Source organism: Salvelinus fontinalis, unplaced genomic scaffold, assembly GCF_029448725.1.
Source record: "Salvelinus fontinalis isolate EN_2023a unplaced genomic scaffold, ASM2944872v1 scaffold_0091, whole genome shotgun sequence".
NCBI classification, from domain to species: Eukaryota; Metazoa; Chordata; class Actinopteri; order Salmoniformes; family Salmonidae; genus Salvelinus; species Salvelinus fontinalis.
Window position 1 is genome coordinate 148,977 of NW_026600300.1, and position 13,524 is coordinate 162,500.

The 13,524-nt window shown below is 49.1% G+C and overlaps 1 protein-coding gene across 1 annotated transcript in view; it reads left to right on the forward strand.

Annotated features, from left to right (window-relative positions):
* The window catches only part of nbas (NBAS subunit of NRZ tethering complex), a 346,091-nt gene that overhangs the window by 48,029 nt on the left and 284,538 nt on the right, over positions 1–13,524 (forward strand). The window contains exons 19-21 of the mRNA XM_055911766.1: positions 3,310–3,388; positions 4,811–4,915; positions 7,167–7,303. Of these exons, the coding sequence (XP_055767741.1) occupies positions 3,310–3,388; positions 4,811–4,915; positions 7,167–7,303 (321 nt within the window). The remainder of the gene's footprint in view (positions 1–3,309; positions 3,389–4,810; positions 4,916–7,166; positions 7,304–13,524) is intronic.

The following is a 13,524-nucleotide window of genomic DNA, read 5'->3' on the forward strand; positions in this document are numbered from 1 at the left end:
CGGTTACTACTCTATAGACCAGAGAGCTGTACTGTAGCTACATGTTGAAATGGTTACTACTCTATAGACCAGAGAGCTGTACTGTAGCTACGGTTACTACTCTATAGACCAGAGAGCTGTACTGTAGCTATGGTTACTACTCTATAGACCAGAGAGCTGTACTGTAGCTACGGTTACTACTCTATAGACCAGAGAGCTGTACTGTAGCTACGGTTACTACTCTATAGACCAGAGAGCTGTACTGGAGCTACATGTTGAAATGGTTACTACTCTATAGACCAGAGAGCTGTACTGTAGCTACGGTTACTACTCTATAGACCAGAGAGCTGTACTGTAGCTACGGTTACTACTCTATAGACCAGAGAGCTGTACTGTAGCTACGGTTACTACTCTATAGACCAGAGAGCTGTACTGTAGCTACGGTTACTACTCTATAGACCAGAGAGCTGTACTGTAGCTACATGTTGAAATGGTTACTACTCTATAGACCAGAGAGCTGTACTGTAGCTACGGTTACTACTCTATAGACCAGAGAGCTGTACTGTAGCTATGGTTACTACTCTATAGACCAGAGAGCTGTACCGTAGCTACATGTTGAAATGGTTACTACTCTATAGACCAGAGAGCTGTACTGTAGCTACGGTTACTACTCTATAGACCAGAGAGCTGTACTGTAGCTACGGTTACTACTCTATAGACCAGAGAGCTGTACTGTAGCTACATGTTGAAATGGTTTAAAGACTACAATACTAGGAAATAGTAAGGTCCTCTAACTCTCGAGTGAAGAAGACTACGCAGAAACATTCAGTTTGCAGCTGTTTAAATACTGTTAGCCCAGGAAACTCGACCTGAGGAAGAGGGAGAAGAACAATTTCCTCAACCCTATAGATACCTTTTAAAAGTATCTATTCTAGTAACCTCGACTATAGTACTTTGAAACGATCCCATTCTGAAGAACACTTCCCTATCCAACGACCATTGATACATCTGGAAGATCCATTCTAACAGACACAACAGAGACTTTCTGTCGAATTACTCCCTAGACGGACCAGCGATTTCAACAGAGACAACCATTTTGTTTTTAAATTTCACCTTTATTTAACCAGGTAGGCTAGTTGAGAACACGTTCTCATTTACAACTGCGACCTGGCCAAGATGTGGTACTCTTCCTTTCAGGCTGGTCCTGACATGACCCTCCAGCATGACAATGCCACCAGTCATACTGCTCGTTCTGTGTGATTTCCTGCAAGACAGGAATGTCAGTGTTCTGCCATGGCCAGGGAAGAGCCCGGATCTCAATCCCATTGAGCACGTCTGGGACCTGTTGGATCGGAGGGTGAGGGCTAGGGCCATTCCCCCCAGAAATCTCTGGGAACTTGCAGGTGCCTTGGTGGAAGAGTGGGGTAACATCTCACAGCAAGAACTGGTAAATCTGGTGCAGTTCATGAGGAGGAGATGCACTGCCATACTTAATGCAGCTGGTGGCCACACCAGATACTGACTGTTACTTTTGATTTTGACCCCCCCTTTGATCAGGGACACATTATTCCATTTCTGTCACATGTCTGTGGAACTTGTTCAGTTTATGTCTCAGTTGTTGAATCTTGTTATGTTCAAACAAATATTTACACATGTTAAGTTTTCTGAAAATAAACGCAGTTGACAGTGAGAGGACGTTACATTTTTTTGCAGAGTTTATTACAATTCTTTTAGAATGAGCGGCCGTTCACGTGCAAAGTATTAGCATTTCCATGGGCATAGTTATCAGCTGTGAAGTCCTTTGTCTTTTCTCCCGCTCTTTCTTACTTGTCCCTCCCTTTCCATCATATTGGTGTAGTCCACTAGGGACTTTTTATTGCAGTATGTAGTAATCAATGTGTAACCTATTCTGTTTGTATGTAATTGTGTGTGGTTAGTTAGTAAATATATAATTAAGCCAATTTGTATATCGCTGATTCATCATTTAGGGTTCCTGCAGATATCCAAGGGTTTTGCGACATTCAGAACGAGACTGATAGAAGAACAATTAATGAATGACTGAAATGTGATTTATATCTTTAAGAGTTAATTCAGAAAACGGGTACTCGGGGCCTCCCGGGTGGCGAAGTGGTCTAGGACACTGCGTCGCAGTGCTAGCTGCGCCACCAGAGTCTCTGGGTTCGCGCCCAGGCTCTGTCGCAGCCGGCCGCGACCGGGAGGTCCGTGGGGCGACGCACAATTGGGCTAGCGTCGTCCGGGTTAGGGAGGGTTTGGCCGGTAGGGATATCCTTGTCTCATCACGCTCCAGCGACTCCTGTGGCGGGCCGGGCGCAGTGCGCGCTAACCAAGGGGGCCAGGTGCACGGTGTTTCCTCCGACACATTGGTGCGGCTGGCTTCCGGGTTGGAGGCGCGCTGTGTTAAGAAGCAGTGCGGCTTGGTTGGGTTGTGCTTCAGAGGACGCGTGGCTTTCGACCTTCGTCTCTCCCGAGCCCGTACGAGAGTTGTAGCGATGAGACAAGATAGTAATTACTAGCGATTGGATACCACGAAAATTGGGGAGAAAAGGGGGTCCAAATTTTAAAAAAGGAAAAAAAAAAGAAAAAAAAGAAAACGGGTACTCACTAAGCAAACGTTTTCCGTGGTTCCCCAAAATTGCTGATGAGTTAATTGTTACATGTGTACTTGAATCATCGTAATAATTAAACAGTTAATCGATTTGATAAAACCATCGTCATCCCATTTAGGATAGCCAAGATACGACATCGTCAATGCCTACTACTTAGTCAATTTTTACTGCTCAGTCCGGCTAGCGACACAGTCACCGCTAGCGATGCAGGCACCCCTAGCGACCCACTAGCGACGGCGCTGTCACCGCTAGCGACGCAGGCACCGCTAGCGACCCACTAGCGACGGCGCTATCACCGCTAGCGACGCTGTCTGGTGCAGAAATCATATGAAAGCTGGAACCTGTCCAAACCTAGTGTTTACTACAGTAATGACCTGTGTGTTGTTTTTATGCGTGAACCCTACAATGTTCGAGTTTCTGGGGTCATGAGTGGTTGACTTCCGGTCAGAATGAAATGCTCCCTACTGGGTTTTAACGTCTGTGGTCATGAGTGGTTGACTTCCGGTCAGAATGAAATGCTCCCTACTGGGTTTTAATGTAGTCTCTGGGGTCATGAGTGGTTGACTTCCGGTCAGAATGAAATGCTCCCTACTGGGTTTTAATGTAGTCTCTGGGGTCATGAGTGGTTTGACTTCCGGTCAGAATGAAATGCTCCCTACTGTATTGTCTGGGGTCATGATGTGGTTGTTTTGTGGTCCTGCAGGTTGACCCTGGAGCAGAAGGAGTTGTGTCGGAGTAGACTGAAGCTGCTGTGTTACTTGGACCGCTTGGCCACCTACGAGGTAAGACCGCAAACTAGACCTCTTCTCTAGGCCCAAAACAAGTACCTGAGACTTTCCTCCCTGGACCCTACCCGAATAAATAGTGTTTTAAAATATGGAGACCCGAAGACAACCAGACCCGATCCCGTATAGACCCGGTCCGATCCGAGTGAGGGAAGCAACAGGATATACACTGCTCAAAAAAAAATAGGGAACACTTAAACAACACAATGTAACTCCAAGTCAATCACACTTCTGTGAAATCAAACTGTTCACTTAGGAAGCAACACTGATTGACAATAAATTTCACATGCTGTTGTGCAAATGGAATAGACAACAGGTGGAAATTATAGGCAATTAGCAAGACACCCCCCAAAACAGGAGTGATTCTGCAGGTGGTGACCACAGACCACTTCTCAGTTCCTATGCTTCCTGGCTGATGTTTTGGTCACTTTTGAATGCTGGCGGTGCTCTCACTCTAGTGGTAGCATGAGACGGAGTCTACAACCCACACAAGTGGCTCAGGTAGTGCAGCTCATCCAGGATGGCACATCAATGCGAGCTGTGGCAAGAAGGTTTGCTGTGTCTGTCAGCGTAGTGTCCAGAGCATGGAGGCGCTACCAGGAGACAGGCCAGTACATCAGGACACGTGGAGGAGTCCGTAGGAGGGCAACAACCCAGCAGCAGGACCGCTACCTCCGCCTTTGTGCAAGGAGGTGCACTGCCAGCGCCCTGCAAAATGACCTCCAGCAGGCCACAAATGTGCATGTGTCAGCATATGGTCTCACAAGGGGTCTGAGGATCTCATCTCGGTACCTAATGGCAGTCAGGCTACCTCTGGCGAGCACATGTTCATCCTCCCCCCCTCTCCCCCGTTCTACCTCTCCCCCGTTCATCCTCCCCCTCTCTCCCCCGTTCTACCTCCCCCCCTCTCCCCCGTTCATCCTCCCCCCCTCTCCCCCGTTCATCCTCCCCCCCTCTCCCCCGTTCATCCTCCCCCTCTCTCCCCCGTTCATCCTCCCCCTCTCTCCCCCGTTCATCCTCTTCCCTCTCTCCCCCGTTCATCCTCCCCCTCTCTCCCCCGTTCATCCTCCCCCTCTCTCCCCCGTTCATCCTCCCCCTCTCTCCCCCGTTCATCCTCCCCCTCTCTCCCCCGTTCATCCTCCCCCTCTCTCCCCCGTTCATCCTCCCCCTCTCTCCCCCGTTCATCCTCCCCCTCTCTCCCCGGTTCATCCTCCCCCTCTCTCCCCCGTTCATCCTCCCCCTCTCTCCCCCGTTCATCCTCCCCCTCTCTCCCCCGTTTATCCTCCCCCTCTCTCCCCCGTTCTACCTCCCCCTCTCTCCCCCGTTCATCCTCTTCCCTCTCTCCCCCGTTCATCCTCTTCCCTCTCTCCCCCGTTCATCCTCTTCCCTCTCTCCCCCGTTCATCCTCCCCCTCTCTAGGATATATTAGGTGGTCCCGGTGCTGCAGAACAGAGATACGACTCTGAGTTCTTCAAGAAGTTCCGGAACCAGAATATCATTCTGTCAGCAAGAACCTACGCCAGGGTAAACACTCCTTCTATACCCTTACACTCTGTCTCTGTCTACGCCAGGGTAAACCCTCCTTCTATACCCTTACACTCTGTCTACTCCAGGGTAAACCCTCCTTCTATACCCTTACACTCTGTCTACTCCAGGGTAAACCCTCCTTCTATACCCTTACACTCTGTCTACGCCAGGGTAAACCCTCCTTCTATACCCTTACACTCTGTCTACGCCAGGGTAAACCCTCCTTCTATACCCTTACACTCTGTCTACGCCAGGGTAAACCCTCCTTCTATACCCTTACACTCTGTCTCTGTCTACGCCAGGGTAAACACTCCTTCTATACCCTTACACTCTGTCTACGCCAGGGTAAACCCTCCTTCTATACCCTTACACTCTGTCTACGCCAGGGTAAACCCTCCTTCTATACCCTTACACTCTGTCTCTGTCTACGCCAGGGTAAACACTCCTTCTATACCCTTACACTCTGTCTGTCTACGCCAGGGTAAACCCTCCTTCTATACCCTTACACTCTGTCTGTCTACGCCAGGGTAAACCCTCCTTCTATACCCTTACACTCTGTCTCTGTCTACGCCAGGGTAAACACTCCTTCTATACCCTTACACTCTGTCTGTCTACGCCAGGGTAAACCCTCCTTCTATACCCTTACACTCTGTCTCTGTCTACGCCAGGGTAAACCCTCCTTCTATACCCTTACACTCTGTCTCTGTCTACGCCAGGGTAAACCCTCCTTCTATACCCTTACACTCTGTCTCTGTCTACACCAGGGTAAACCCTCCTTCTATACCCTTACACTCTGTCTCTGTCTACGCCAGGGTAAACCCTCCTTCTATACCCTTACACTCTGTCTACGCCAGGGTAAACCCTCCTTCTATACCCTTACACTCTGTCTCTGTCTACGCCAGGGTAAACCCTCCTTCTATACCCTTACACTCTGTCTCTGTCTACGCCAGGGTAAACCCTCCTTCTATACCCTTACACTCTGTCTACGCCAGGGTAAACCCTCCTTCTATACCCTTACACTCTGTCTACGCCAGGGTAAACCCTCCTTCTATACCCTTACACTCTGTCTCTGTCTACGCCAGGGTAAACCCTCCTTCTATACCCTTACACTCTCTCTGTCTACGCCAGGGTAAACCCTCCTTCTATACCCTTACACTCTGTCTACGCCAGGGTAAACCCTCCTTCTATACCCTTACACTCTGTCTACGCCAGGGTAAACCCTCCTTCTATACCCTTACACTCTGTCTCTGTCTCTGTCTACGCCAGGGTAAACCCTCCTTCTATACCCTTACACTCTGTCTACGCCAGGGTAAACCCTCCTTCTATACCCTTACACTCTGTCTCTGTCTATGCCAGGGTAAACCCTCCTTCTATACCCTTACACTCTGTCTCTGTCTATGCCAGGGTAAACCCTCCTTCTATACCCTTACACTCTGTCTACGCCAGGGTAAACCCTCCTTCTATACCCTTACACTCTGTCTCTGTCTACGCCAGGGTAAACCCTCCTTCTATACCCTTACACTCTGTCTCTGTCTACGCCAGGGTAACCCCTCCTTCTATACCCTTACACTCTGTCTCTGTCTACGCCAGGGTAACCCCTCCTTCTATACCCTTACACTCTGTCTCTGTCTACGCCAGGGTAAACCCTCCTTCTATACCCTTACACTCTGTCTCTGTCTACGCCAGGGTAAACCCTCCTTCTATACCCTTACACTCTGTCTCTGTCTACGCCAGGGTAAACCCTCCTTCTATACCCTTACACTCTGTCTACGCCAGGGTAAACCCTCCTTCTATACCCTTACACTCTGTCTCTCTGTCTGTCTCTCTGTCTGTCTCTCTGTCTGTCTCTCTGTCTGTCTCTCTGTCTGTCTCTCTGTCTGTCTCTCTGTGTACTTTGAAGAATCTCAAATATAAAATATATTTTCATTTGTTTAACATTTTTGTGGTTACTACATGATTCCATTTGTGTTATTTCATAGTTTTGATGTCTTCACTATTATTCTACAATGTAGAAAATAGTACAAATAAAGAAAAACCCTTGAATGAGGAGATGTGTCCAAACTTTTGACTGATACTGTATGTCACCTTCTCTGGTTTCATTGATTCATATATTTGTTTTTTATAATCTTTTTGGGGGGAGGGGGCGCATTTGATGTTGCTATTCATGTCCAGTAGCTAAATGGGTTAAAATCCATCTTTGTCTCTGTTCTGGCTTCCTCTTTTCCTCTGTCCTGTTTTATACCTCTAGGAGAGTAACGTCCAGGCGCTGGACATCCTGTTCACCTATCATGGAGCAGAGCTTCTCCAACACCGATTGGCTATTCTCTTCAACTTCCCAGAAACCACCTCACCACACGAGTACACCAACCTGCTGCCTGAGGCCTGGTGAGAGCGACACACACACACACACACACACACACACACACACACACACACACACACACACACACACACACACACACACACACACACACACACACACACACACACACACACACACACACCCGTGGCAGTTCTGTCTCTTTCGGTCGGCCGGAGGGAGTCTTCGTAGTCGGATGGTGAGTTGTGTGTGAGTTGTCGTATTTTTTGATTGGTGTGTGAGTTGTCGTATTTTTTGATTGGTGTGTGAGTTGTCGTATTTTTTGATTGGTGTGTGAGTTGTCACAACACTGATGTTAGCCTGGGGTTAAAATGATATAAAATGAAACGAACAGTAAACATCAGACTCACAGAATTTCTAAAATAGTAAAGACAATTAAAATGTCATATTATGTCTATATACAGTGTTGTAACGATGTACAAATAGTTAAAGTACAAAAAGGGAAATTAAATAAGCATAAATATGGGTTGTATTTACAATGGTGTTTGTTCTTCACTGGTTGCCCTTTTCTTGTGGCAACAGGTCACACATCTTGCTGCTGTGATGTCACACTGTGGTATTTCACCCAGTAGATATGGGAGTTCATCAAAATATCAAATTCTTTGTGTATCTGTGTAATCTGAGGGAAATATGTGTCTCTAATATGGTGGTATATAGATGGTGGTATTTAACCATGGCAAGGTGACTGGTAGTAAGGCAGAATACAGTTATTCCCTCTGCAAGGCAAACAAACAAGCTAAGCGTCAGTATAGAGACAAAGTGGAGTCACAATTCAACGGCTCAGACACTAGAGGTATGTGACAGGGTCTACAGACAATCACGGACGACAAAATGAAAACCAGCCCCGTCGCTGAGACCAACGAACAGGCTAAACACATTCTTCACTTTGAGGACAATATGTCTGTAGGGCAGCAGCCTCTGATGTGCTAGCGATGGCTGTTTAACAGTTTGATGGTCTTGAGATAGAAGCTGTTTTTCAGTCTCTCAGTCCCAGCTTTGATGCACCTGTACTGACCTCTCCTTCTGGATGATAGAGGGGTGAACAGGTAGTGATGCACCTGTACTGACCTCTCCTTCTGGATGAAAGAGGGGTGAACAGGTAGTGATGCACCTGTACTGACCTCTCCTTCTGGATGATAGAGGGGTGAACAGGTAGTGATGCACCTGTACTGACCTCTCCTTCTGGATGATAGAGGGGTGAACAGGTAGTGATGCACCTGTACTGACCTCACCTTCTGGATGATAGAGGGGTGAACAGGTAGTGATGCACCTGTACTGACCTCTCCTTCTGGATGATAGAGGGGTGAACAGGTAGTGATGCACCTGTACTGACCTCTCCTTCTGGATGATAGAGGGGTGAACAGGTAGTGATGCACCTGTACTGACCTCTCCTTCTGGATGATAGAGGGGTGAACAGGTAGTGATGCACCTGTACTGACCTTCTGGATGATAGAGGGGTGAACAGGTAGTGATGCACCTGTACTGACCTCTCCTTCTGGATGATAGAGGGGTGAACAGGTAGTGATGCACCTGTACTGACCTCTCCTTCTGGATGATAGAGGGGTGAACAGGCAGTGATGCACCTGTACTGACCTCTCCTTCTGGATGATAGAGGGGTGAACAGGTAGTGATGCACCTGTACTGACCTCTCCTTCTGGATGATAGAGGGGTGAACAGGTAGTGATGCACCTGTACTGACCTCTCCTTCTGGATGATAGAGGGGTGAACAGGTAGTGATGCACCTGTACTGACCTCACCTTCTGGATGATAGCGGGGTGGACAGGTAGTGATGCACCTGTACTGACCACCTTCTGGATGATAGCGGGGTGAACAGGTAGTGATGCACCTGTACTGACCTCTCCTTCTGGATGATAGCGGGGTGAACAGGTAGTGATGCACCTGTACTGACCTCTCCTTCTGGATGATAGAGGGGTGAACAGGTAGTGATGCACCTGTACTGACCTCTCCTTCTGGATGATAGCGGGGTGAACAGGCAGTGATGCACCTGTACTGACCTCGCCTTCTGGATGATAGAGGGGTGAACAGGTAGTGATGCACCTGTACTGACCTCTCCTTCTGGATGATAGAGGGGTGAACAGGTAGTGATGCACTTGTACTGACCTCTCCTTCTGGATGATAGAGGGGTGAACAGGTAGTGATGCACCTGTACTGACCTCTCCTTCTGGATGATAGAGGGGTGAACAGGTAGTGATGCACCTGTACTGACCTCTCCTTCTGGATGATAGAGGGGTGAACAGGTAGTGATGCACCTGTACTGACCTCTCCTTCTGGATGATAGAGGGGTGAACAGGTAGTGATGCACCTGTACTGACCTCACCTTCTGGATGATAGAGGGGTGAACAGGTAGTGATGCACCTGTACTGACCTCTCCTTCTGGATGATAGAGGGGTGAACAGGTAGTGATGCACCTGTACTGACCTCTCCTTCTGGATGATAGAGGGGTGAACAGGTAGTGATGCACCTGTACTGACCTCTCCTTCTGGATGATAGAGGGGTGAACAGGTAGTGATGCACCTGTACTGACCTCTCCTTCTGGATGATAGAGGGGTGAACAGGTAGTGATGCACCTGTACTGACCTCTCCTTCTGGATGATAGAGGGGTGAACAGGTAGTGATGCACCTGTACTGACCTCTCCTTCTGGATGATAGAGGGGTGAACAGGTAGTGATGCACCTGTACTGACCTCTCCTTCTGGATGATAGAGGGGTGAACAGGTAGTGATGCACCTGTACTGACCTCTCCTTCTGGATGATAGAGGGGTGAACAGGCAGTGATGCACCTGTACTGACCTCTCCTTCTGGATGAAAGAGGGGTGAACAGGCAGTGATGCACCTGTACTGACCTCTCCTTCTGGATGATAGAGGGGTGAACAGGCAGTGATGCACCTGTACTGACCTCTCCTTCTGGATGATAGAGGGGTGAACAGGTAGTGATGCACCTGTACTGACCTCTCCTTCTGGATGATAGAGGGGTGAACAGGTAGTGATGCACCTGTACTGACCTCTCCTTCTGGATGATAGAGGGGTGAACAGGTAGTGATGCACCTGTACTGACCTTCTGGATGATAGAGGGGTGAACAGGTAGTGATGCACCTGTACTGACCTCTCCTTCTGGATGATAGAGGGGTGAACAGGTAGTGATGCACCTGTACTGACCTCTCCTTCTGGATGATAGAGGGGTGAACAGGTAGTGATGCACCTGTACTGACCTCTCCTTCTGGATGATAGAGGGGTGAACAGGTAGTGATGCACCTGTACTGACCTCTCCTTCTGGATGATAGAGGGGTGAACAGGTAGTGATGCACCTGTACTGACCTTCTGGATGATAGAGGGGTGAACAGGCAGTGATGCACCTGTACTGACCTCACCTTCTGGATGATAGAGGGGTGAACAGGTAGTGATGCACCTGTACTGACCTTCTGGATGATAGAGGGGTGAACAGGTAGTGATGCACCTGTACTGACCTTCTGGATGATAGAGGGGTGAACAGGTAGTGATGCACCTGTACTGACCTCACCTTCTGGATGATAGAGGGGTGAACAGGTAGTGATGCACCTGTACTGACCTCTCCTTCTGGATGATAGAGGGGTGAACAGGTAGTGATGCACCTGTACTGACCTCTCCTTCTGGATGATAGAGGGGTGAACAGGTAGTGATGCACCTGTACTGACCTCTCCTTCTAGATGATAGAGGGGTGAACAGGTAGTGATGCACCTGTACTGACCTCTCCTTCTGGATGATAGAGGGGTGAACAGGTAGTGATGCACCTGTACTGACCTCTCCTTCTGGATGATAGAGGGGTGAACAGGTAGTGATGCACCTGTACTGACCTCTCCTTCTGGATGATAGAGGGGTGAACAGGTAGTGATGCACCTGTACTGCCCTCTCCTTCTGGATGATAGAGGGGTGAACAGGTAGTGATGCACCTGTACTGACCTTCTGGATGATAGAGGGGTGAACAGGTAGTGATGCACCTGTACTGACCTCTCCTTCTGGATGATAGAGGGGTGAACAGGTAGTGATGCACCTGTACTGACCTCTCCTTCTGGATGATAGAGGGGTGAACAGGTAGTGATGCACCTGTACTGACCTCACCTTCTGGATGATAGAGGGGTGAACAGGTAGTGATGCACCTGTACTGACCTCTCCTTCTGGATGATAGAGGGGTGAACAGGTAGTGATGCACCTGTACTGACCTCACCTTCTGGATGATAGAGGGGTGAACAGGTAGTGATGCACCTGTACTGACCTCTCCTTCTGGATGATAGAGGGGTGAACAGGTAGTGATGCACCTGTACTGACCTCTCCTTCTGGATGATAGAGGGGTGAACAGGTAGTGATGCACCTGTACTGACCTCTCCTTCTGGATGATAGCGGGGTGAACAGGTAGTGATGCACCTGTACTGACCTCTCCTTCTGGATGATAGAGGGGTGAACAGGTAGTGATGCACCTGTACTGACCTCTCCTTCTGGATGATAGAGGGGTGAACAGGTAGTGATGCACCTGTACTGACCTTCTGGATGATAGTGGGGTGAACAGGTAGTGATGCACCTGTACTGACCTCTCCTTCTGGATGATAGAGGGGTGAACAGGTAGTGATGCACCTGTACTGACCTCATAGAGGGGTGAACAGGTAGTGATGCACCTGTACTGACCTCTCCTTCTGGATGATAGAGGGGTGAACAGGTAGTGATGCACCTGTACTGACCTCATAGAGGGGTGAACAGGTAGTGATGCACCTGTACTGACCTCTCCTTCTGGATGAAAGAGGGGTGAACAGGCAGTGATGCACCTGTACTGACCTCTCCTTCTGGATGATAGAGGGGTGAACAGGTAGTGATGCACCTGTACTGACCTCTCCTTCTGGATGATAGAGGGGTGAACAGGTAGTGATGCACCTGTACTGACCTCTCCTTCTGGATGATAGAGGGGTGAACAGGTAGTGATGCACCTGTACTGACCTCACCTTCTGGATGATAGAGGGGTGAACAGGCAGTGATGCACCTGTACTGACCTCTCCTTCTGGATGATAGAGGGGTGAACAGGTAGTGATGCACCTGTACTGACCTTCTGGATGATAGAGGGGTGAACAGGTAGTGATGCACCTGTACTGACCTCTCCTTCTGGATGATAGAGGGGTGAACAGGTAGTGATGCACCTGTACTGACCTCTCCTTCTGGATGATAGAGGGGTGAACAGGTAGTGATGCACCTGTACTGACCTCTCCTTCTGGATGATAGAGGGGTGAACAGGTAGTGATGCACCTGTACTGACCTCTCCTTCTGGATGATAGAGGGGTGAACAGGCAGTGATGCACCTGTACTGACCTCTCCTTCTGGATGATAGAGGGGTGAACAGGTAGTGATGCACCTGTACTGACCTCTCCTTCTGGATGATAGAGGGGTGAACAGGCAGTGATGCACCTGTACTGACCTTCTGGATGATAGAGGGGTGAACAGGCAGTGATGCACCTGTACTGACCTCTCCTTCTGGATGATAGCGGGGTGAACAGGTAGTGATGCACCTGTACTGACCTCACCTTCTGGATGATAGAGGGGTGAACAGGTAGTGATGCACCTGTACTGACCTCTCCTTCTGGATGATAGAGGGGTGAACAGGTAGTGATGCACCTGTACTGACCTCTCCTTCTGGATGATAGAGGGGTGAACAGGTAGTGATGCACCTGTACTGACCTTCTGGATGATAGAGGGGTGAACAGGCAGTGATGCACCTGTACTGACCTCTCCTTCTGGATGATAGAGGGGTGAACAGGTAGTGATGCACCTGTACTGACCTCTCCTTCTGGATGATAGAGGGGTGAACAGGTAGTGATGCACCTGTACTGACCTCTCCTTCTGGATGATAGAGGGGTGAACAGGCAGTGATGCACCTGTACTGACCTCTCCTTCTGGATGATAGAGGGGTGAACAGGTAGTGATGCACCTGTACTGACCTCACCTTCTGGATGATAGAGGGGTGAACAGGTAGTGATGCACCTGTACTGACCTTCTGGATGATAGAGGGGTGAACAGGCAGTGATGCACCTGTACTGACCTCTCCTTCTGGATGATAGCGGGGTGAACAGGTAGTGATGCACCTGTACTGACCTCTCCTTCTGGATGATAGAGGGGTGAACAGGCAGTGATGCACCTGTACTGACCTCTCCTTCTGGATGATAGAGGGGTGAACAGGTAGTGATGCACCT